Source organism: Charadrius vociferus, unplaced genomic scaffold (assembly GCF_000708025.1).
Source record: "Charadrius vociferus isolate BGI_N301 unplaced genomic scaffold, ASM70802v2 scaffold337, whole genome shotgun sequence".
Taxonomy (NCBI): Eukaryota; Metazoa; Chordata; class Aves; order Charadriiformes; family Charadriidae; genus Charadrius; species Charadrius vociferus.
In genome coordinates this window covers 483,900-509,098 of record NW_009649049.1, presented here as the reverse complement: position 1 = coordinate 509,098, position 25,199 = coordinate 483,900, and the positions used below count along the sequence as shown (strand labels likewise).

Genomic DNA, 25,199 nt, shown 5'->3' with positions numbered 1-25,199 from the left:
TATTGCTAATATAATGTTCCAGTTGGGAATATATTGTTTGAATATATTTATGGCATGGCAATGTTATTAAATATGCATATGATTTTTGAAAGAAGCTCTTGCTTGCTGTGGCTAGAAATTTCAGTTAGCATCTCCAACTGCACAAATCTGTGGAGATTATCTGATTTTGACACCATTCTGTCATACTAGGGTGCCCCTGTACTGCACGATTGTTGTGTTTTCACATTGGTCAACGTAGCAACAATGCCACTTTTTCTGCTTTTGAGGTAAAGGAGTGATGCTGTGAGTACAGTGGTATTCTGAGGCATCTGAAATCTTAGAAAATCTCTTTCAGCTGGATGCTGGTTTGGAAGTGAAGGAAAAAAAAAAAAAGTACATGGATTGAGTTACTAATACAGAAAATTGTTTCCGTTAGATCATAATCTAGTTGAGTCAGCTCATAGAACTTACAGTATCACTTGGACGTTGTTTCTTTGAATTCTTGTCTTAAGCTCACTTTGTCTTACGCAGGAGGCCATTTCCCATTAGAGAGTAATTATTTGTGCATTCTTTAGCAAAACTGGAATGTGTTGAAAACTTAAAGGGTGGTACAATATGAATTTTCAATTTACTCAAATCAATTTTTTTTGAGCAGTAGTGTGAAAGTTTCCTGTCTTGCTTGCCCGGGGATCTAAACTGAATGTATTCCTGTAATGTCAGAAAGAAGCATTTCTGTAATCAGTTTTTGGGAAAACTTTTATTAAAACTCATTTGGTAGAATAAATACTTAAAACATTTAGACTGCTGACCGTGGGAATAGCTGTCGGTGTTAAGGTAGCATTTATCTTTAAATGTACATGCGGTAATTTACCACGTGTTCGTGATTAGTTGCCAAGCGCAAGTACTATCCAAAGGGCAGTAGATAGTGCTTCTGAGAGGCTCATACAGACTCAGCATTGCATGCTGTGGATTGTTGGAATCTGTTGGTTAAAATAAGATAAAATATTTTTGTATTCGAGGTACAACTTCTGTGGATCTTTTACATCTGTGTTTTAACTTAAGCTTTATAAACTGAGACATGATCTCAGTTGTTTTCTCCGATAAGTAGAATAACCATCTAACACCAAAAGAATAGTCTTCAGAAAAAATAATTATCTGTCTATTAATGAATTTTTCATCTATTAAGATCACTCAAATTACAAAGATTATACAACAGAAAGAAGCTTTCTTTTCATTTATTTCTTATTAGGCCAAAAACTAGTAAATAGAAAGGAATATTCTTTTCTGAGTTAAACAGAAATTTTTAAGAATTAGTCTATTGAACTGTCCCTGCACCAAATCAGTTGTTCTTGTAAGAGCCATTTTGAAATATCATATTTAAGTAAAGGTACAATATTAGTTTTGAAAGTCAAACACTACAGAAGCCTGAACAGTGAAGCAGCTAAATAAGTTATCTCTATTTCTTTTTATTTAAAAAAATAAATGTTTTCTTCCCAATGCAAATAAAATGCATGAGGCTTGCGTGCTGTTTGATTTCAGCAGATTGGCATCAGAATCTAGGTTTTTCTCAATTGTTTTATAGGCAAGCTGAACCAAGCTGTGTAAATCAAGAATTAGAATGTGATGATAGGAGATCACAGAGAAGGAGAGAAGAAAGAGCTACTTACAAAGAAAGAGAAGCTTATGACCAGTCATCGTGGCATCATCATAATGCATCACAAAGGGACTGGAAGTGGGAAAAGGATGATTATATTAGTCCTAGACAAGGCAAATTTTCACACTCTCAGAGGAACCTTAATATAAACAGACATTCAGGTGGCCCAAGGGGACGCTCTGGATGGCACCAAAATGTTTCAGGAGGCTCTTCAAATCGTCATAACTATGGGAATTCTGGAAATGTTTGGCATCCAAGTGGGCGGGGAGGAGGAACGTCAAATTGGCATCACAGTGCCAGGGAGAGAAATTCTACTTGGCACTCAGAAGGAACAGGTCATTTTTCCAGCTGGAATTCCAAGAGTTACGGAGGAAACTGGAAATCTGGTCCTCATGGTACAAATGGCTGGAATTTTGGAAGCTCAGGAGATACATATTCGTTAGAGCCAATTAAATATAATAAGGAAAGATATGCATGGCAGCGGCAAGAGAAAGACATTGATGTTCTGCCATACAGAGATCGAAAAAATAGGAGTGACTCACTTGATTTTACTAGTGATAAACTTCCTTCTGAGGGGGCATTGGATTTTTGTACATCAAAGCAACCAGAAAGCAAACCTTCAAGAGCCAGTGGAAAAAGTGGCAGTCCTTCCAGAGATAAAATATATCGCTGGACTCCCTACCCATCCCAGAAAGCTGTAGAGCAGCAGCCGCGGTCTGAAGATAAAGTTTCTAAAACTCCAGATAAAGTGGATTTTGTATTTATGCCTCTTACTGATTCATCAATGAAAGGAAAAACTTGTGAACCCCATGTTAGCCTTTCAAAACTTAAAAAACAGGAATCATCTTCCCCTTCTAATGTAACCTCAGATCACCTTGATTCTTGCAAGGTAATGAAAGATTGTTCCAGAGGTGAAAAGCCCGACAAAGATGATGGCAGAAGTAGTAGGATGCCATCACTGAAATCCCCTCTTCTGAATATCACTGATAGGAAGTTATCTTCCCCAAAGCAAGACACAAACAGTCTCTTAAAAAATGTCAAGCTGCTTTTATCCTCAACTAGTGGTAAAGAGCAGAATTATTTGAATGCACTGAACTTGGAAACAAACAGTTTCTCCTCCTATTCATCAAAGCTGCATGGTGCATGTGCTGGTAACTTACAAGACAACAAAGATGTGCTTGGTAGCAGTCTTGGAGAGCCTGTTAATAACTTAAGTGAAGCAGAGCAAAACCCCAAAGATGTTCAATCCAACCATTCCTTGCAAAATGCTCCCTTGAGATCTTGCAAGGACAGAAGTGACCAGAATAAGGAAGAAACTGGGAAAGCATTGCCAAAGAACGAGTTTAGATTAGATTCATTAGAAGATGTGAGTGATGATGATTTAACGGAAAGTGAGAAGTCAGAAGCAAAAGCTGAAAAGTTGGGTTCTTCTATTAGTTCTTGTTTACGCTGTGACACTCCAGAAGGTAAACCTGCCACCTCTGAAAAGGAAGATGCTGAAAAGCCAGCTGCTTCAAGTACTGCTTCTGCTGATCTAAAAGATTACGCATTTCAGAGGGAATCTGCAGTTTCTCCATCGAGCAGCCAGGACCATTTGCATGTGGATTTGAAAACCTCCTCACAGGATGGAGAAGGGGATGAAGAGCATGTCAAGTCACATGACCACTTTGAAATGGAAGGTTTTGAAAATCCTTCAGATCATGAGCTGCAAAAAGGAGGAAGCCAGTCACTAGGCCTCCTTCTTCCTGATTTAAGCAAACTTGGCCTCCCTGCCTCTCTGCAAAGAGACCTGACAAGACATATTAGTCTGAAGAGCAAAGTTGGGACACAGCTTCCAGAGCCCAATCTCAATAATGCACGGCGCATTCGGAATGTGAGCGGCCATCGGAGAAGTGAGACTGAGAAGGAGTCGGGGCTTAAACCCACCCTCAGGCAGATTCTTAGTGCTTCCCGGCGAAATGTAAACTGGGATCAAGTCATCCAGCAGGTAACCAAGAAGAAACAGGAACTTGGCAAAGGTTTACCAAGGTTGGTAGCTTTCAGATCTAACCATACCTCTGTGTGTGTGTGTTGAGGGCGGAGGGTGTTTTTCTCCATATCTAAGTGAATTCCAGAATCCTGAAACTGAGACTTCAGAACGAAGCTTGCTATAACACGATCCTTTGCGTATATAAAGAACTTTGAGGTTTTATGATTGCTTGCTGCTGTGGATGTCTATCCATAGATAAGTAATAGTAGTCTGCTGCTCAGAAAATATTCTAATCAATTCATAATCGTTGCTCAATATCTGAATATGAATGCTAGCAATATATTTGCTTTTCAAGTTCTAGTAAGTGGAAGAATGTAAAAGTGCAATCAGGATGTGAACAAAGCTGTAACAGTTGCTTATTTCTTCATTTATTCAGGACTACAAGAAATGATTGCATTGCTGCAAGCAGCATACATGCTCCCTCTTCATTTGTTAGTCTTTTAATCTGGTACAGAGTTTAGTTTTGTGTTTAGAGGAAGAAAATACTTCACTTTTGAAATTTTCTTTAAACCTGAAGTTTTTGAAATGTCTTGAGAAGATGTTGTATTTTCTTACTCCAAGCTTGGTTTGGAATAATTATAATGACATGGTTTCTGACTTGGAAATCATGCTATCAGTTCTTAGCCACTAAATCTCATTTTGTGATACAGAAAAGATATTCCATTGCCAGATGAGACAGAAAGCACAAAATACCAGGGGAACAAGTTGCCAGATCTCTTAAAACAGTAATGTGCAGTTGGGGAAGGGGGAGGCTTTTTTTCTAGATTTAGCCGGCTTGTTACATGTGTATTTATTTTTCTTTTTATCTTGTTAAAGGTTTGGCATAGAAATGGTGCCTCTTGTTCAAAATGAGCAAGAGGGTCTAGAACTCGGTGGAGAATCTGATCTGTCTGCTCTGGAAGGATTCCAGTGGGAAGGGATTTCCTTAGCAGTGCCTGGCTCAGCCAGAAAACGTAGCTTTTCTGAAAGCAGTGTCATTGCAGACAGAAATCCTTCTGCTTATAGCTTCTTCAGTGAACAAGCCAAAACAAAAGAAAGTGGGCAAAGGCAAATAATTGCAGCCAGCCACTTGCATCACATAACATCTGGGTGTGAGGCAAGTACTGACATTGAGGTTGACTTGAAACAGAAGACGTCTTCTCTTCCTTTGTCACCATTTATGTCTGAAAGAACTGAGACTAGTGGAAGGAGACCCAGTCTACAGGGCACCTCTGAGGTCACAGGCCTCACAAAACAAGACCAGGAGAGCTCAGAGAAGAGAACACCTCTTCTTGAAAAACAAAACGTACTAGAAATCTCAGAAGAAAATCGTCCAGCTTCAAATAATGCTTCACTTCTTGCAGTAGCTAATAATATAGATGCAGCTACAGACAGTAGCTGCACATCTGGTACTGAGCAGAATGACAGCCAAGGAATTGGAAAGAAACGAAGAGCAACGGGAGTAAGTGTGCAATTTTGTCCAGCTTTGGTGTACTAAAAAATGTTTTGTTTTTTTTCCCCGTCAGTAGCCATTCAACCTTCAATGATCTCTGCAAAGAGGACTTTCTCTGTTTGATTGTCTTGTACATTGATAGCCTCAAACTAATTTGCTTGTTTGACTTAGTTTTCTTTAAGAATCTTTTCCATTTCTGCCTTCCTAGTGCAGGACTTCTGCTTAATCTTTTTTTAATTAGTAGGAATGGCAGATGCTCTTTAATTTTGATTTGGCTACTGTCATGGTAGTTTACTGTCTCATGGTAAATGAGAGCTATTAAAATATTTCCGTGGAAGTACTTAGTGTTGTAGCAATGATCTTGGTTTTTCAAAACCTAAAGGTAAGGTAGGCTGTAGCAGAAATTTGTTTTCCTTAAGTGTTCCTGGGTTTATGGTCAAGCAAGGAAAGGCAACCCTTTTTATAAAATTATATACTTAAAATTATATACTTAAATGTGAATTTGTTTCACTGTCCTGTTTTGGACTTACCCAAAGGAGAAAAAAAAATGTTTCTGATCAAAGTCCTCAAAATGGTTTTGTTATATGCAGAAAGTGATAGTTTTAAGTCCTCGTTGATTTAATCCTCTAGACCTTCAACTAAAGCCATAGAGCATAAAATCTGACCCAAGTTTGGTCTTAAACATCTAAGCAAGTAGAAGGCTGTTGACTTATTTAATATTTCTTCCTAGTTGAGATGAAAACATGGTAATAGCTTTGTTGCACTCCCTCTTTTAAGGGCAGAGGGAAGGACAAGTTATACAAGAATGTGCAAAGTTATTTGAATATTCTTCTCTGGGGGTACAAGTAATGCTTGAAAAGACAGCGGATGTTTGACTTTTCGATTTAGGCAAAATTGCTTTTGTAACTTTTGTTAATAAATGATTTTACTTGCAGGAAGGCTCTTCTCCTGAAATCCCTAGTCTGGAAAGAAAGAATAAAAGAAGAAAAATCAAAGGTAAAAAAGGTAAGTGTGTATCATACATATGTGCATCTGGTATAGAGGTTATAAATACCTAGTCGTATTTTGACTTGGCTAAAATGGTAGTTCCTTAATGCTACTTTGGTGCTCCTTGGGCTCTTATTGAAGGTCATGGGGTGGACTGCTCTCAGGTCTGCAACACATTCTTCTCTGAAGAATCCCATTTAATTTGTCAGAAGTTATTTCTAAGAGAAGACTTTGTGCCTCCTTTCTGCCTGCAGTTCATGTTCCCAGTTGCACAGATGGGGCCTTTGCTTTCCCCTGCTCAGGGAGGAGAGGTTTGTTGCCTCTTCGGATGAAGTTCTGAAGGGAGAAGCACCCATCACTCCCTTCTAATTCAGCCATGCAGCTTTCCCTTTCTACTTCGGAGTGGTCTTACCAGAAAACTTGTAGTCTGCATAGCTTGGGCTGTGTTCTGTTTTTGACATCTCCAGCAATACTTTTTATTTTTTGACTCCTCCTTCCCTGTCCTTAATGGAAGTAAATGTGGAACGCCTCATTCCTTCCTGCTCCTGACCAAAGAAAACTTTTATTCTGGCATTAGACAGGTCCTTTTCAAACATGTCTAACACATTCGCATCACCGCCCATCACAATTAACCATCTGTGTTTTAGGGAGAATGTTTTCTTTGTGAACTAAATCATTACATCACTGTCTGGGAGCTTTGGGGTCCAGAAGATAGCTTTCAAACGTTCAATTTCTCCTTTTTAAATTACTTATTTATATTAAGAGTAGTTTGGAATGCAGGGAAATTAATATGGATCTTCTTGTGGGAACTAATATTTCACTACTTGAAAAGGTGGGCTTTTTTATCAGCTTCTGTCTTCAATGACTAGTTTCTGTTATGGAGAATAGTGGAGAATAGTGGAATACGGAGTTCAACTTAGTAAAATCTCTCTTTCCCATTACTTTGCTTCTGCAGCATTGTTATTGTAGTAAATCTACTAAAGTAAACTATAACCTGAATGAAACTAAGCAGTGCTCAATCTGAAACTTAATTTGCTTGGAGAATATCCCTCTGTAATGCCACAAGGCTTTAGTATAGGAGTATAGGAGGATTACTGAGTGCAGTGCTCAGACTCTTTCTCAAGAGATAACAAACATGAGTCTCACGGCCCAAAATCATCCTGGATAGTAAATGATTTTTTATCATTGGGTTCTTTTTCTCTGAAGCTGCCTTTCCTTGGCCTCTGGATTAACTGAATAATTTAAATCTTGTTTAGCTTAAATTTCCTTTTGCCTTTTTGATTACATTAATGTAAAGTGTGTATTTGTACTTCATGTACATGTGTACTTCAACAAAAGATCTTTGTGGAAGAGAATGACTTTGTTCAACTAAATTAAATTAGTTCTGGCAAAGCTATGATGTAAAACAGGTTACTAGAGTCAAGGTTGAGATCCTGTAAAGAGGAAAGCTTGACTTTTCTTTCAAGCAGATGTGACTATTCCTGTGCATAGCTATTCCTTTTCAGCTTCTCGTATGACTATTGATGCTTGACTTAATTTATGTGATTTTTACATTCTGAGGTGGTAGTATTTATTGATATATTATGTGTAATGTATTTTAATGTATTGTCAAGTACAATTATACTCTACATTTTGTTTCTTTATCAGAACAATCTCAGGTAGACCAGTTGCTGGCTATTTCGCTGAGGGAAGAAGAGTTAAGCAAGTCCCTGCACAGTGTGGACAGCAGTCTCTTGCAGGCTAGGGCTGCCCTGCAGGCTGCGTATGTTGAAGTTCAACGGTTCCTTGTGTTAAAGCAACAGGTAACAGTGGGATTTTAAGACTATCTGAACTTAAAATTCAGAAATTAGCAGCCTGAAAAGCTACCTTAAGTAGGACTGATTTAAATCGCAACTGTTTTGCAGATAACCATGGAAATGAGTACATTGAGAAGTCAGAGAATCCAGATCTTGCAGGGGCTACAAGGTATGAGATACCATAAAACTACAACAGCAGAATGCTGGCTCATATTCTTTGAACTCAGCATCTTGTAAAAATAGCATTTAACTCGAATTTGGTAATTTAAAATGTGCAATAAAATTGTAGGCTTTCAATATTGAAGTCTTTATTGTTCAAGTGTGATCTGTTGTCTTTGCTAGTGCCATCTAGTGGCTTTTTTACGAATTTTTCTCTTCCTTGTCTGCATCCACAAAAAATGAGCTCTTGGCACACTTAAATTTTATTGTAAAATGTGAACATTTTTCTTCTGTAATTTTTTTTCTCTCCTCTTTTGTCATTAGAAACGTATGAACCTTCTGAACTGTCAGAGCAACTTTCCTGCAGTGTCCTAAATGAGAGAAGAAATAACAAATCTCAGATGGCAGCTGACTTAATTCCTGCAGGCTCCTTCCTGCCCCTTCTGGACACTTTGTCTTCTTCTGTAGCTCCACTGGGAGCTTCTGTTCATGTAAATACACGGTCACCATTCCAGTCTTCTGGCATCACACCTACTGCTCCTTCTGACTCCTCAGTACAAGTTAAACGAGAACCTGTGTCTCCAAAAGGCTCAGAAAATGTGAATTCTGTACTCCAGAGCCCTCCATGTGCTTCACAAGCAGACGAGGTGGAGCAGAAGAGTGGTATGTGTGGCTTCTCTTTGTTTTAAGAGAACTAGCTTTAAGAAAATAAGCAGATTTTTTTTTCTGGAAGAATGTAAACCGGGTCTCACACCCCTGCCTGTTGTGCAGGGGTGAACTCCCATTAACTTCTGTAGGACTTTGTCAACTTAATAGTCTTAGAAACTGGGACTTTCCTTACAATACATCTAAATGGATTCCACATTTTTGAAATTGTTAAGCACATGTAAACTGTGGTCATGTGCACCCACAGGTTTCTAGTTTACTTTAAATATAGAACAAACACGGATTCCCAGGTTACATCCTCTCAGAATAATTCAGTTAAGGTTTGGGTGTTGCTTTTTTTTTTTTTTTTATTAAAATCTCCCGTGTAATTTTTGTCTTCTACTCTGCATCATTTAATGGGCATTGGTAGCTGAAAACCTGCCTGCAAAGGAAAAATGCATGCCTGAAGATCTTTTTAAAAAGATTAAGACCAACTACATTAAGAGTATTCTGTGGTCTTCTTGGGTCCTGCTGGATAAACACAAAGAATATAATTTGTGGCATTAAAAATAACAATCCGTCTTCTACCCCTCTCCATCTCTCAAATCCCACTGTTTTGGAGATGCTGGTTAAATTTAATAACCTCATTCAAAGTTTGTGTAGTCTTATTTGTGATTTCAGTAAACAATTTGCTGTAAGAAGGACATCAGGCACTGTTCACTAATGTGAGGGGAGTGAGTAGGGGAGGGCTACCAGTGAAGGTATGTGTTCACTTTTGTATGGAGGAGAAAACCGCTGAATTAACTGAGCTACTGATGTGAGAGCTACTGCTTCAGAAAAATGAGATCTTAATGGCTGTAGCTGAAATTGCTAACTCTTAATTTAGACAGTTTGAAACCCCTAAAACTCATGTACTGTGGTCCACGGTCAAAGGCTTAAATGCTGTTGGTACTTTCCACTGCAACTTGCTACTGTAACTGAAGGTACAAAGCGAAAGTTAAAAGCTCAATCATCCTTTACTTTCCTAAGAGTGTGGGGTCAAGCAGGGCGACTCTAGTGACGGTTGTTTGTCTGCCATAACTCTGTCATTTACCCAAACCCTTAACTTAGATCACTTGAGATAAAGGTTCATAAGTAAGATCCTTAAATTTTTTTTCCTTCAACTGAAGTGGAAAATACTATTGGAAAAAGCCGTGCTGTTCTACTTTTATAAGTATATGTTTTCCTCAAGCACAGGGTAAGTGTTGGCTGAATTGAAGCTTAGACCTGTAAATACAAGAATTTGAAGGGTTTTTTACCTTTTTTCAGTTTGCTTCAGATACAGAATTCTGTATAAATAGCTTTTTGTGCTTTTTTAGGCACCATTGCATTTCCTGTATTCCACTGTGTTACGTTACATTAATACAGTATTCTGAATTTTGCTTCATTTCTTTTTGGAGGATTTGATGAGAATTATGAAGCTCTAGGGGTAAAGTAAACTCGAGGAGGAGTCAGGTTGAAGAATCAACTTTTGTGTTTGTTTGCATTGTTAAGACTGAGCTTGTAGGAAGCCACTACCTTTCCCTTGCTTTCCTTTTTTTATTGGCATATGCCATTCTGTTATATTTAAACATTAATGAAGAGAGGTGCCTTTTGTCATTTTTCTTTAATGTTAGAGTTGGAGAATTCAGAATAAAGATTTAGTGATCACTGGCTGCAGTGGCATAGCGTCTTGCTTGCAGAATCTTCAGACTTCATTGTCTGTGCGGGTGTGACAGAAAAAGAGATTTTTTTAGTTTTTTTTCTCATAACAACCTTCAATGTATAGCTGTATTTATTAGTTAAATAATTACTTTAAAAATGTCATCATCACATTAGCATATTTTTCAGTTTCCTACAAACTTATTTTTGACATACTAAAAGCAAGAATGTTCTCTTGATGTATGTTTGTCAAATTAATGTGGTTTTCATATCGATCAGGTTCTATATGTGCTACATTTAAAATGAGTGTCTGCCATCAAATGAATTTTGTAATTTGAGGGGAAAATTAGCATTTACCATCAGGTAAATTCTGTAATTTGGCAGAGAGGAATTCTCTCTGAGGGCAGGCTATCTGCTTTTTGGGGGTTGAACATCTGTGGTCAGCTCAGCCTTGCTTTGAAGGAGCTGAGTGCATTTGGTTTCCCCTAACAGCAACCTCTCCCACCTGCAGAATCGAGCAATTCTGTTTTCTTGTGATATCCTGGTGATTTCCTGCTTCCTTTTTTAACACCTGAGTACTCCAAACCCTAAGAATTAATACATTTTGGGTTTAGAAATTTCAGTTTAAGTTGCCGTTTACCCTTTTTTTCATGTTTTATTTTTAAGTGACCAAGTTCCTTCCCTCCCCCTTCCTGTGGGAAATGAGGGATGCATGATGTTAGAGGTGTATTCAGAATTTAAGGGTTTGTGTGCCTTCTCCCCAGTATAATTCAACACAGTAACTATTTAAACCTCATCTAAGCATTAATTTCTTCTGTATTAAGGGTTTTCTAACAGGTTGCATCTGTGTATGACAGTTATGGGTCAGAGGAATCCATTGATTTACTTTAAATATGATATACCCTATACTGTCAGCATGGTTTTAATTTTGTCTTGGAACTTCCCATCTGAGGAAGGTGTGGGGTGAGATGTTCACATTTAAGCTGTCTCTAGTTGGATGTGTAATTCTGAAGCATCAGATTTGTACTTTGATGTGTTAAACAGTCCAACAGCTTCGTCTAAGCATTGCTGGTTTCTAAGAGACTGAAGCAGGGAAGTGTTTCAAATTCAGCCAGCTTCCTATTCGCATTGAGGGATCCCACCCAATAAATGCAGTGAACTTGAAACATCCTGTTCTGGATTATAGTTATTGCAAATGCAACCGGGGAATTTTTGGGTGTGGGAAACACAGCTGTGAAGTGCTGGCTGTGCTCTTAGCCTGTCTCCGTTGAGAGGTTGGACTCATTTGTTCATATTGGCTTCAAATTAAAATGACAGGGAGAGTGTGTTTTCCCTATCACTTAGTCCCCCACAAATGAACTAAAAAGCTTACCCTGATGGCTTACAGTGCTGCCATTCCCAGGACAGAAGGTACAATACTGCAGAGTGTGTTGTGCAGGACTCATCTACCTTGAGTTAGGTCTAAGTAACTTGGTAGAAATAACTAATGTAGATGGGTTAAGCACAAGGTCTTCAAACTATGTCACTGAGCAGCTGAGATGTATTAGGCATGCATTGCTTAATACCACTCCTACAGCAGTGGTGACAGCTGGTAAGGGAACACACAGTGAAGGCTGGTAGCATCTCAAGCCAACAATCTAGGATTCACCAAAGGTTGTTTGTCAGAACTTTAAAATCGTGTAGTCAGCCAGCAACTTGAATGATCGCAGATTCACAGAACGGTAGGGCTTGGAAGGGACCTTCAGAGATCATCTAGTCCAACCCCCCTGCCAAAGCAGGTTCACCTAGAGCGTGTTGGACAGGAATGCATCCAGGCGGGTTTTGAGTATCTCCAGAGAAGGAAACTCCACAACCTCTCCGGGCATCCTGTTCTAGTGCTCTGTCACCCTCAAAGGAAAGAAGTTTTTTGTCATGTTGAGATGGAATTTCCTGTGTTCCAGCTTGTGCCCATTGCCCTTTGTCCTGTTGCCAGGCACCACTGAAATGAGTCTGGCCCCATCCTCTTGACACCTACCCTTTAGAAATTTATAAGCATTGATGAGATCCCCTCTCAGTCATCATTTCTCCAGGCTAAACTGACCCAGCTTTCTCAGCTTTTCCTCATAAGAGAGTTGCTGCATTCCCTTGATCATCTTTGTAGCCCTCTGCTGGACTCTCCAGTAGTTCCCTGTCCTTCTTCAGCTGGGGGGCCCAGAACTGGACACAGTACTCCAGATGCGGCCTCACCAGGGCAGAGTAGAGGGGAGGATGAAACTTCATTATGTTCCTCTCTGCCCCGCTCTCCAGCCTGTCCAGGTGTCGGTGTATGGCGGCACAGCCTCCTGGTGTGTCAGCCACTCCTCCCGGTTTCGTGTCACCAGCAAACTTGCTGAGGGTAGACTCTGTCCCCACATCAAGGTCATTGATGAATATGTTGAACAAGACTGGACTCAGTACTGACCCCTGGGGAACATCGCTAGTTACAGGCCTCCAACTAGACTGCACAACTGATAACAACCCTCTGAGCTCTGCCATTCAGCCAGTTCTTAATCCACCCCACTGTCCAGTTATCTAACCCACACTTCCTAAGCTTACCTATGTGGATTTTATAGGAGACTGTGTCAGAAGCCTTGCCAAAGTCGAGGTAGACAACATCCACTGCTGTCCCCTCATCCACCCAGCCAGTCATTTCATCATAGGAGGTTATTGGATTGGTCAAACATGCTTTCCCTTTGGTGAATACATGTTGACCACTCTTGATAACCTTCTTTTCCTCTACATGCTTAGAGATGATATCCAGGATGAGCTGTTCCATCACCTTTCCAGGGATGGAGGTGAGGGTGACTGGCCTGTAGTTTCCTGGGTTCTCCTTGTTGGCCTTTTTGAAGGCGGGTGTGACTTTAGCTTTCCTTCAGTCCTCAGGCAGCTCTCCTGTTCTCTGTGACCTTTCAAAGATGATGGATGCATCAAAAATGGTTTGCCCCATACCTTTGCTTCTGGGTACACAGGTAAATATTTTATTCCCCGGCTGTGTTTTTTAAAGTATAGCTGACTGAAATAGCAGATCTGCATGTGCACATAGCTTTCAACATGCAGGTATATGTACTTTATTTGCATAATTAAGTATAAACTAAAAATGCAGGGAAGGCAATTTTACATAAATATTTTTTGCTGTACAGATTGAATATAACACTAGTCTGTTTTCTTCAGAAGAGACCATCCAGAAAGCTCCAGTGTATCCAGTTATCTCTGCAACCATATCCCTATCAGAGCTGGCAGCTTGTTTCCAACACACTAATCAAGATGTTCGCAAGCCTGCTGCGGACAGGGGAAAGGCTGGACTTCCTGAGAACCCTTCTCCTCATTCACTGTCTGTTTTCAGCAACAGAGAAGCAAACGATACAGTGACTGAATGCTTTTTACTGGATCACTGTAGCACCTCTCTTGCAAAGCATTCAGTCTTTCTAGAAATGCCAATGGATAAAACCCCCAAATTGTCAGCAGAACTGTCTGAGCAACAGACGGCAACCACTGTAGTTCCAGCAGAAAAAGGAAACAGGAAGAGGAGAAAGTTAAGGAAGAAGAAAACTCTGAGGGCAGCCCGTGTGCCAGAGAACAGTGATACAGAACAGGATATAATTGACTCTAAGCCTGTCCGGAAAGTCAAGGGTGGAAAGGTTCCTAAAGGAGAAAAAGTTACTACATCCACTTCTCCAAGACAGGAGAATGGAGCTACTGCTCTAACAGCAAGAAACAAAGATGAGAATGACAGTGATGCTTCACTGGAACTAGTGGAAGTTCCTGCGCCCCAGTGTGAGGTCGTTGACATTGGTTCATCAGAGTCAGGAGATGAGAAACCAGACAGTCCATCAAAGAGGGAGTCGTGCAGCTCTGTGGATCAAGCAGTCCTAGAGGCATCTTGCTCTGGTTATGATGAAGTGAGCTCTACCAGTGAGATTGGCACAAATTATAGGAATGATGGGAAAAGAAGGTGAGATTGTGGTAGGTCTCTCAAAAGTAAAAGCATTAAACACTATTCGTAAGAGGACTCTCTTTTTTATTATTATTTTCCTATTCAGAAAGTCTTAAAACATCAGTAACTTTTAATTTCATTCAGGAGTGAAATAAGAGGGAAAAAGAAAATTGAATTTTCTTTTTTGGTCCAACAAATGAACGTGTCTTGTTAAGTACTAATTTTGCTAGTACAAGAACAAGGCTGCCCTCCAAGGAAAGTTTGTTTATAAGCTTATCTATTACAGCCTATTTTCTACTAAGTGCAGTGTCTTGTATTCTGGAGTATTACTTACACCAGTATTTTGTCTGAAAATGAACATGCAAAGTCCAATCTCACTACTCTTTATTTCTGTATTGCAGCGTGGCTGAGACGCAGACTTCCATATCATCACTAAGAGGATCAAAGAACTCGTCAGGTATATCTTTTAAGCTTTTCTTCTGATACTTTGTGTATAGTATCTTGCAGGACATTGAGTTAAGTCTCGATCAGACTGCTTCCAGAGGGGAATTTTGCCCTGAAGATAAAATTCTGCACTGAAAACTGAAGTGGGAAGTGATGCATACTCACTTAGGTCTTCCCTCATTGAATGCTTTGTGCCTTGATCCCCCCACATCCCCCGCCCCCTCCCACACAAACACTTACGCTCCACAGTCTCTGTAGCGCTGTAGGACAAACAATAGTACAGTCCTTTTTCTATTTGAAAGATCTTTCTGGACTTAACATCATATAAAGGTCTTCCTGGCATTTTGTATTGCCTTCTGCCATGTACAGGCTCCAGCTGGCACCCAGAATGAAATCTGACTTTAAGGTGCTGAGCTCACAAAATAGTTCTGCTCTTTGGTGATACAAACAACAGTAGCGTGTTTGCTTGAGCGTGTTCACATAATCAAAGTACGTGTGTCTCTGTCCTACAGAAGTGTCTTCGGAGCCAGGTGAGGATGAAGAACCGACAGAGGGAAACTTTGAGGGACACCTAGCTGCAGTGAATGCTATTCAGATTTTTGGGAATTTGTTGTATACCTGCTCAGCAGACAAAACTGTTTGTGCCTACAATCTGGTTGTAAGTAAGGTTGTGGGAATGGTGTTCCATTAATTGTAGTCACAAGGTTGCAGTTCTGTTTTTGTGAAGGCTTACTGTGTAGTTAAGGAAGCAGCTGCTTTTTCAAGCACTCGATTTTGGTTTTCTTCTATTCTTTCCTTCGAACCTCTCTTCTCCCCCTCCCCAACCCCTTCTTCCTATGAGATGGGTAAGGGGAGATAGATTGCTCTATATGTCCTGCTTTTTTTTAGCTGTCCTATCCTACTGTGTCAGGCACAGATCCCAAGAGACATTATGGGCCTTTATGTTGACAGAGTCTATGCTTTCCTTTTTAGAGCAGGAAGTGTGTGGCCATCTTTGAAGGACATACTTCAAAAGTGAACTGCCTCCTGGTCACGCAGACAAATGGGAAGAACGCTGCACTCTACACTGGCTCAAGCGACCACACAATCAACTGTTACAACATCAAGGTACACCAGCTCTGTGTTGGTTAACGTGTACTGCTTTTTGATGCGAATGTTTCTTTGCAAATATAAATGAAAAGAGCCTTTTAAACTCATATAAGCTGGACATGAGCCCCACTTTATACCTTATTAGAGTGGAGCAGGAAAAAAACTCAGCCAAATAGCAAACCGTGAAGTCATTTACTACCCTGATCTTTTGGCTAGCTTGTCAGCAGAGGTTTTGCCAGAACAGGATGACGGGATCCTGAATGCTGGGAACATCAAAGTGTGGGATGGTTGTCTGGCCACGGATACTGTATTTGTCTTGCTGTATTTCTAACTGCATTGCTTATGGAAGGCACTGCTTTCTTTGTAGAGCAGCTATAGAGGAACAGGTGTTTATTATTCTGAGGGCAGGTAGAAGAGCAGACTGAGACTTCCAAAGCTGGACTTCTAAGGATAAATGACAGGAAGGCTTGTCCAATCTGTGGCTTGATGGACTAGAAAGCGAGTATCTGCTTCAAGGGGCAAACTGCCAGAGGTTTTTGACTCAAGCTGATGATTCATGGCATTTCCCTTTGGGGGGACTTCATGGGGATTCCTCGAACAAAAGCATGTAACAGGGTGTTTTTCATATATACACATAGTCTGTAGTCTAAACTTATGTATACATTAGAGGTTGTGACATGAATAAAGCTTTTAGGTTTATAACTGGTTACTGAAGTACAGTAAAGCCTCAAAGATGGGAGCAAGTTGATTAAAACCAGAGCCAAACTGCCATGTGATACCAGACTTTCAGCTGTTTTTCTCCAGCTCTGTTGGTTCAGAAAATGCAAGTTGTAGGTAGAAATCATCATTCACTTCAGGCTTTTTTCCCTGAATTGTTTTCAGTTAATGAAAAGCTTTAAATACTTCTTTCTGTTGCCAGACCAGAGAGTGCATGGTACAGTTTAAATTGGAAGATCGAGTGCTCTGTTTACACAGTCGATGGCGGATCCTTTATGCAGGCCTTGCAAATGGCACTGTGGTTACTTTCAGCATAAAGGTTAGTTTGTTCAAATATTGGAACCTAAAAGCCTGTTGCGATGTTCTTTCTCCCCACTTTGTGTTTCTTTCCATTCTTTCTCTTGAGTAGTGAGTGTATTTGTAATTTAAGTATTTTGGTATAAATAGTCACTGTTAGCCCCTTTTGGTCTTTTATTTTGTCAGTGCACGAAGCTGTCTCATCTCCCCTTTCCTCCAGTTACCTTTCTCTTAATTGCTGCATTGTTGTCACGTTTTTCCTTAAGGTTCCACCTGGCCTACCACTCATGTGTCATGAGACCTTTTTGACATAGTTGATTATTCGTGAATCCTCCTTTTTTGCTCATCAGAGTACTGGGAGAGACTTAAATGCGTTGCTGGTTTTGCCTGCTCCATTTGCAGTTACAGAAGAGACTCATTCACGTGGTTTTCTGACAAAGAGGTTTAATCAGCAGTTCCCATGATATTTAAAAATGAATAAAAGTCATTATTTAAATAAATTATTTTTCTGATTATTCTTTTCATTGATCCTAGACTAATTTCTCAAATTTATCCTTACAAATTTATTCTGTTTTGCATTGTTCTCGTAACACTATTCCCTCTCATTGTTCTAACTCAGAAGAAGGATTTACTGGACCTTTGCTAAATAACGAATTTTTTTTTTAAAAGATAGAAAATTGAAGCCAAACATAAGGAGTTATTTCCCTGATTTGGAAAGTTAGTTGTTAAGATTCAACTCTTACACACTGCTGAAATGGTGTGTTACTAAACTGAAATCAGATGCTATAACAAGTACAACACAAAAAGGACTCAGTGGTCTAGTCAGTGTCATAGCAATTTTTTAGTTTTTAAAAACCATTTTTTCCTCCCCTAACAGAACAACAAGCAGGTTGATACCTTTGAGTGCCATGGCCCTAGAGCAGTGAGCTGTCTAGCCACAGCTCAGGAGGGGGCACGCAAGTTGTTGGTAGTGGGCTCCTACGACTGCACCATCAGCGTGCGAGATGCACGGAACGGGTTGCTTCTCAGAACCCTGGAAGGTCACAGCAAGACTATACTCTGCATGAAGGCAAGTTTCTCTGAAAATACAGTTTTCACAAAGAATGCTTAAAATGGTGTGTTTTTTCTTCTACTTCCTCATCTAATAGTGAGCAGATTGTGGTAGGAAGCAGAGGATTTCTTGACTTTTAATGATAAAGACTGAGTAATTTGGTAGGAAAATTGTCTCTGGCTGGCTGCCTTATCTCATGTTCCCAGCAGAACTGTTGGGGGTGTGTATGTAGGAAGCATGTTTATTTCATGTGGTTAGAAGATTCAGAGAATCTTGAAATGTGAGTTTGCCAACAGAGGGAAAGTTGGGGAAAAGATGAAACTAGTCTTCACATACACAGATTGTACAAACCTCAGAGGAAACGGGAACAAATTTAAGTCTAGAGAAGTATTCTTTTTCTTTTCTTTTTTTTTTTTTAATAGAAGAATCACTACCGCTTATTTACAGGTTTCTGGCTGCTGAGATTACAAGGTGGAACGTATGCTTGTCTGACAGCTTTGCTGTGACCACTATCATGTAACAGATAGGGGGTGACTTCCATAAGTTGTATGTGTCACTTTAGCTATTATGGTGCAGTGGCACAGCCTTCTTTGCTCTGTGGACTATCCTAGTCCTACTTGCGTGGCAGCATACTGTGGTCCCTTCTTGATCCGTGATGGATCTGTTGAGCTTCCTTTCTAGATTAGTACTTATCAAGAGCACCATTTTTCTCACATCACCAGAATATAAATGCACAGTGCATCCAATATTTCCAGGAAACAGCGGACTTGCTGTGCATGTGTAAAGCAGCACTCTGCATTCAGTTTGCTTGGTCCCTGATCTGCTGCTGAGCTGCCCCTGAGAATAGTCCATAGGTAGGATGAGTTAGCCCAGTGGGCTGCAAGTTAACAGCTTCTAATGTCAATTGTGAAGTGTCAAAAGTCATCATTAGGATAGCATAGTACATTTTCTAGCTCTTATCTGAAGAACTCAACATGTGATTTTTTTCATACTCTCCATTGATTTTAAGACTGTCAAATTTAGGAAGTATTACAGTACAACTTTAAACTCAACTGTGTCTTAATATTTTGCTTGCCCATTTCCATATCTGTTACAAAAATAAAACTAATCTTTGGTGTTTTGGGGTTTTTTTGGTGTTTTTCTTTTCGTAAGGTTGTGAACGATCTGGTATTCAGCGGCTCCAGTGATCAGTCTGTCCATGCCCACAACATTCATGTAAGTCTTATATGTAAAGTTGGAACAGCTTTTGCTATTAAGGCAGTGAATTCCAGTGCTATAAAGTCAGTATTTCCAGAATTTTTGACTGACTGGTAGGGCAGAATAGCTTCCAGAAAAGGAAGTCACATGACTTTGTTAATGTGACTATGCACTGTAGCTAACTAAGGAGGGATGCAGAGGATAAAATACCTTGGGAAACAAAAACATGCTCACTCTAGTAATATGATGTGCCGTGCCTTTTTATCTGGGAGTCTTGCTTTTGCAAATATTACTACAGTGCTAATAATGTGTAAAGGATTCAGAACAAATCCATGTGAGAGATTCTGCTGGAGGAAGAGTTTCTTTATTACAAGAAAAAGCTGAGGAACACAAACAGCGTTCTAAACTAGCTAGTTGAAAAGCTGTTATACTGTTGTGAAAGCTTTGTCTCTAGCCTGCCACAGTCTTCCTCTTTTACACTATCTTTCCCTTGTGCTAGCAGAAGCATTCATGTAGCTATTCAGTAAGTTAGGTTAAGAAACTTATCAGGGGTAAGTTTTAATTGACCAAAAAATTGTATATTTCTGTGTATTTAACTAAATTTGCTCACTGATCTTTGTGGCTACATAAATACTGCTAGTACTACTAGCACGGTACTAGTTGCTGGATAGGGGGGCACGTGTAACTAATGATGGGAAGAAGAGAAGTAGGCACTTTCCATAGTGGCATGTATTTCTACTGTACTGGAATGGCTCTGTGTTAACATGGGCAAAGAAAAGGATAAGTAATATTTGATTGTAATCTAGAAGTGCCTTCACAGGAAATGGGTGTTTCCATTTTTTGAGTTGTGAGCACTGAAACTAATTACCTTACCTAGGTTAGATAAAACTGTTTTGTTTTGTTGTTTTTAAAAAACAAACAGCAACCAAACACCTATTTGCCTTTGCTTTTTCTTGGCACAGACTGGAGAGCTGGTACGGATCTATAAAGGCCATAACCATGCAGTAACAGTTGTGAACATTCTTGGGAAAGTGATGGTGACAGCATGCCTGGATAAATTTGTTCGTGTTTATGAACTACAGGTAAGAAATTCGATGGTTACTAATGACATTTATCTAATATGTGTTAATTAATGATTTTGAATTCAAGTAGAAGTAATCTTTGTGCTTACTGGTTTCTGGCCCATCTCTCTCTTTCCTGTTGTTCAGAATATATAGTTGTCTCACCAGCCAAAATACATAAGTTTTAAAGAATATCACCTAAAATGTTTCTTTAGAACCTGGGTTATCCTAAGATAAAGACAGCTGATAAAAGCAGGGAAATACTAGTTTTGTCTGCTTGAAAAAAGAAGTGCTTAGTTGGACAGAAAGACTCACAGAAGTAATGTAAACAAAAGTGAGCTTTCATGGTGGCTACGAAGTTTGGAATCCACCAGGGGAGTTTAGTTGCTACCCAGGAAACTGCTCTTGGAAGCATTGTCATTTGCATGTTTGTGAAAAATGGCTACTGACTGTCATGCTATTAAATGTCTTTTCTTTTTCTTTCAAGTCGCACGACCGCTTGCAAGTCTATGGAGGCCACACAGATATGATCATGTGTATGACCATCCATAAGAGCATGGTAACTTCCTTCTTTTCACGGGTCTCAAAGAGATGGTTATAATTTGCACAAGCACATACAAGACATTTTTTAGATAATGAAATCAACCTGCTGACCAACTAAGGCAGAGGAACTTGGAAACTTCAGCCAAAAAATCAAGTTGCTATAACCGTTTTGTATTTATGTAATATTATTGTCTGGGCAAAAATTATCTTCTAGGTTATTGTAGTCTTAAAACAACAGTTTTGTTTACAGTCATGATTGCGATGAAGAGTACAGAAATAGTAAAAAATATTCCCTCTTGTCAAGCATCAATCCTGTTTGAATTTTGCTCAAGCCAGTCACACAAATACTAGAGGTTTGACTGTGGGTGAAGTTTTCTCAAGCAACCTTTGATAGACCCTCAACAAAAGTATGCAGTTGATTTAGGCGCACAGATTTCTTCATGCATCTGCCCTACACGATAGGTTTCAAAAGCACTTCTGGATAAATAACTTGCTCAAAATAGTCATTATAAACACTTATTTGTCTGCACGTGTAGGAATTTGTGTGCAAACTTTCTTTCAGATTGTAAAATAAGAGGTATAGAGATATAGTAATGTCTGTGATAACAGAAGAATCATGTCTAACAGAACTGATCTCCTACTAACTGGAATACATACTGCCCGAGCTTCACTTCCCATGCGAGTGAGGTGGAGAGCTAAGTGCACTCAGGCTTTGTGCTTACAGTCTGAGGCTTGAACTGTCTCCAGCAATAGTCTGCTTTGGGTATTCTCAAATCAAAGAAGTGTTCAAATGAGAAGCTTAGCGTGGAGTGAAAGATTGTAATTTTCTGTAGTAGTCTTTAGTAAGGTGTAGTCTTTTACACAAAGCAGATTAGCTGTTATATCCAAGTGATGAATTTCCAAGAGACAGAAAGGCTTGATGTCACAGTTTGGGCCAGACTGGGCAATGAATAACAAATGAAATCTTCAGATTGCAGATTTTTCTGTATTATGCGAGGACTTTTTTAATAATGAGTGTTCTTTGTGGAATTACGAGTGTCTGATACACTTTTCTTTCCAAAACACGATTTTGTGCGGAGTATTTGCCTAGCAAAAGTCTTTTTTTAAGATGTCATTTTGCCTACTTTCTCAGGAGCTGCATCAGTCTTCTCTTTCTGAAATTTTGATCTTCTTCCTCACCCTTCTTCTCCATCCCTTTTTGATATACATATAACTGGTTAAATCCTGGAAATATATTCAACTTAACATTTACACCTAATTTTTTTTTTTTTTTCACTTCAGTGGATAGTAACATTATATTTTAAAGTTTTCTGAACTCCTCCACACATGACAGTATCAACAGTAGGAGTTATGGAAATACTTCTTATTCATTAGTAGTTTTTTGTAAACTGTGAATGCAAACCTTAAAAGAATTAGCTCAGACCCGTTTTTTAAATTTGAAGCCTTGCATGTTGGTATCTTACTGTTGTTCATCTAATATACTCTATGCTGAAGCCTCTTTCAAAGTTACTATTCCCACCTCGCTTATCCATAAATGTTTCATTTACAGATCTACACTGGATGTTATGATGGCAGTGTCAGAGCTGTGAGGCTTAATCTGATGCAGAATTATCGTTGCTGGGTAATGAGCAAAATGTTTCTAGTATTCCTTTGTTACAGGTTATAGAGTGATTTTTCTGGGGGTGGTCACTTCTCAGTCTTGGGTAGCTTGATCTTTAATTTTTAATAATTTAATTATATTTTTTAAATGTATATGTAAATTTTAAATGCAAGCATATATCGCTAGTTCCCTTTCTCATGGTCTTTAGTATGTGTGTATGCTTTGGGGCAAGTCGGTAGTAGCATCCTAAATTATTTTTTTTCCTGGCAATTTTTAGAAAGTGACATTTAACTGTTTAAAACCAAAAACTTCAGCTGAGTGATGTACAAAAGCAGATTTACTCTGCTAAATAAGTTTAATTAAATTCCTAATGACTGTCTTGGGTAAGCTTAAATCTTGTAAAGGCTTAGTTCCTCTCTTCTTCTTGCTATTATTGCTGATGGTCTAGGCTTGTCTAGAGGCAGGAAAAATATCTGCAACACTGTGATTAAAGGGTTAGAGACCACTGAGAATGGAAATGAGATAAGAAGGTTAAAAAAAACTTACAGGAGGTGGCATGCGTGTGAACAGTCTTGGGACAATATTGTTAAGTTGCACAAATAAAGGCATTAGCTAAAATTCTTTTTCCCTGGCTTATTCTGGCATGGTTTTTCTCCCAGTGGCACGGATGTTCACTGATCTTTGGAGTTGTGGATCATCTGAAACAACACTTGCTAACTGACCACACCAACCCAAATTTTCAGACCCTAAAATGTCGTTGGAAGAACTGTGATGCTTTCTTTACTTCCAGAAAAGGTTCCAAGCAGGTATGTGGTTGAACTAACGTGTTTGTATTTGGTAGTATAAGGTACATACTATAACCCCAATTATGGGACTTGATCCTATTTTTCTTAAAAATCGTTCAGTTCTTCCAGTCTTAACAGGCTTAACTGCATAGAGTTACAGTCATACAAGGCTAACAGGGTTTCAGCCTGCGACAGATGAAGAGTGCAGCTAAGTATGATAACTTGAGATATGGTCCATTCAAAACAGTTTGGTCCTAAAATGGTAAATTTCTTGAAATATTAGAAGAAATTCTGGAAACTATACTCAAGATGTTATTAAGTTTTTGTAGGAAACAATTATTTTTAAGGTGAACAAACATTAGTCTTGAAACAGATTTTTATCTGAATTTTTAACCATCACTACCCCCCTTCGTTGGTCTAGATGCTGATGCTGTTTATTTTTCACACAGGATTGGTTTTGCTTACAGTCTTCAAAGAAGTATAATGCATAAATTTCTGAATAGATGTTAGCACAGATGGGGGGGAGGGGAAATGAAGAAGGCGTAAGAGTTAGATGCCAGTTGGGATTAAGTGATGTGGAAAGGGTTGGGGAGTGGGTGGAAGGAGGGTTTTTACCTGTAGACTGATTGGTAAAATCCACATTTTACTCCTTGGCAATATAAACTACGTTCCTGTTGAACACTTCAAAATACATAATGGAAGGAGGTTTCTTTGAGAACTAGGAAACAGAAATAGAATCCTTAATTTCTCTTTAAGCACTGGCTTCGTATATGATGTGTTTATTTGATACATCCTTCCAGTCAGAAAGGAAGCTGGTTTTTATTTGCCTTGAATTATGTGGTATGTCAGACACTATATATGTGATTTAATAGCTTGGCATTGATTTTTTTTATTCTTATTATTATCATTATTTTTAAAACTTTTTTAGCAGCTTTAAGCCAAAAAATGTATATTATCCAGAATACCGCTTTCACTGAGTCTTCAGGAGTCTTTTGCAAAGTTTTTTTGTGATGATGATGATTATTATCTGACTTCTCTGGTTCTTTTCTAGGATGCTGTAGGACACATTGAAAGACATGCTGAGGATGACAGCAGGATTGACTCATGAAGCTTTTCACCTCCCACATTGGGAAGCAATTTTATATGTCAGAATTATTCCAAATAGCATCAATTTCTTACTCCAGTCTTTCCTCTTTCTTTTCCCACTACAAATGTAAAAATGGAGTGGGGCTGAAATGCCTTGCTACAGAGATTGCAGGTTGTGTTGCACTCTGTAGAAATAAGGCTGGTGAATTAAGACTTGGCCCAAATGGAAGATTCTTGCAAGTTTTTAATTCATTGACAGTTAAGAATATTCCCTCCTCTTGTCTGCCTTGGGTTTTTTGTTGTTTGTTTTTTTTCTGTTTGTTCGGGTTTTTGTTTTTGGTTTTGTGGGTTGTTTTTTTTTTTGTTTGTTTGTTGGGTTGTTTTTTTTTTTGTAAGAAGCATAGCCTGAGAGTCTGTGGAAAGTCCAGAGGGGTGTTGAGAACTTAAATTACAATAGGTGCTGGTGTTTGCAAACTCAGCTTGAAGCCTGTGAAGTGTCTAAGACATGTCTGGTTTTATGTTGTATTCAATTTTTTATCTGATTTTAATAAAAATCTGCAAACCAGAATATCACAAATTCTAATAGTGTAACCTGAATATCCCATGTACATTTTGACTTTCTTCATAAAAAGAAAAGGTATTTTGTGGAGAACTGGAATAAATTAATTTTTTTAATGTTAATTGTAACTTATTTTTTATTCCTTGTGTAAAAATTGCTGCAACTGGCACAATATATACAGTGACATACTGCCCTAAATACTATACCTCCTGAAGTATTTTGTTTATTTAGAGGAAAGCAGTTGTTTCTTGAGAAGTATGCCAGTAGCAGCAAAACAACCAGAACGGTGGCTCCACTCACGTGCTTTGCAATCTTAGTCTTTTTAAATATAGGCCCTTTTGTACAGGAAAGAAGTAAGTGGTGTTGGCATTTGTTTTAACTAAGTACCAGCATAACCACTGCTGTCTTGATACAACCCCATAGTTGGATTCCTGGTTTTAGTTGGAATCTTAGTGAC

General features: G+C 39.0%; 1 protein-coding gene across 1 annotated transcript in view; it reads left to right on the top strand.

Moving 5' to 3' along the window:
- The window catches only part of ZNF106 (zinc finger protein 106), a 32,254-nt gene extending 7,507 nt beyond the window's left edge, over positions 1-24,747 (top strand). The window contains exons 4-22 of the mRNA XM_009887966.1: positions 1,562-3,661; positions 4,479-5,103; positions 6,030-6,099; positions 7,729-7,883; positions 7,986-8,046; positions 8,361-8,696; positions 13,551-14,331; positions 14,715-14,770; positions 15,270-15,415; positions 15,730-15,864; positions 16,766-16,882; positions 17,738-17,929; positions 19,064-19,126; positions 20,071-20,190; positions 20,657-20,728; positions 22,262-22,333; positions 22,972-23,118; positions 24,149-24,488; positions 24,588-24,747. Of these exons, the coding sequence (XP_009886268.1) occupies positions 1,562-3,661; positions 4,479-5,103; positions 6,030-6,099; positions 7,729-7,883; positions 7,986-8,046; positions 8,361-8,696; positions 13,551-14,331; positions 14,715-14,770; positions 15,270-15,415; positions 15,730-15,864; positions 16,766-16,882; positions 17,738-17,929; positions 19,064-19,126; positions 20,071-20,190; positions 20,657-20,728; positions 22,262-22,333; positions 22,972-23,118; positions 24,149-24,205 (5,305 nt within the window). The 3' untranslated portion in view covers positions 24,206-24,488; positions 24,588-24,747. The remainder of the gene's footprint in view (positions 1-1,561; positions 3,662-4,478; positions 5,104-6,029; positions 6,100-7,728; positions 7,884-7,985; positions 8,047-8,360; positions 8,697-13,550; positions 14,332-14,714; positions 14,771-15,269; positions 15,416-15,729; positions 15,865-16,765; positions 16,883-17,737; positions 17,930-19,063; positions 19,127-20,070; positions 20,191-20,656; positions 20,729-22,261; positions 22,334-22,971; positions 23,119-24,148; positions 24,489-24,587) is intronic.
- The last annotated feature ends 452 nt before the right edge of the window (positions 24,748-25,199 follow it).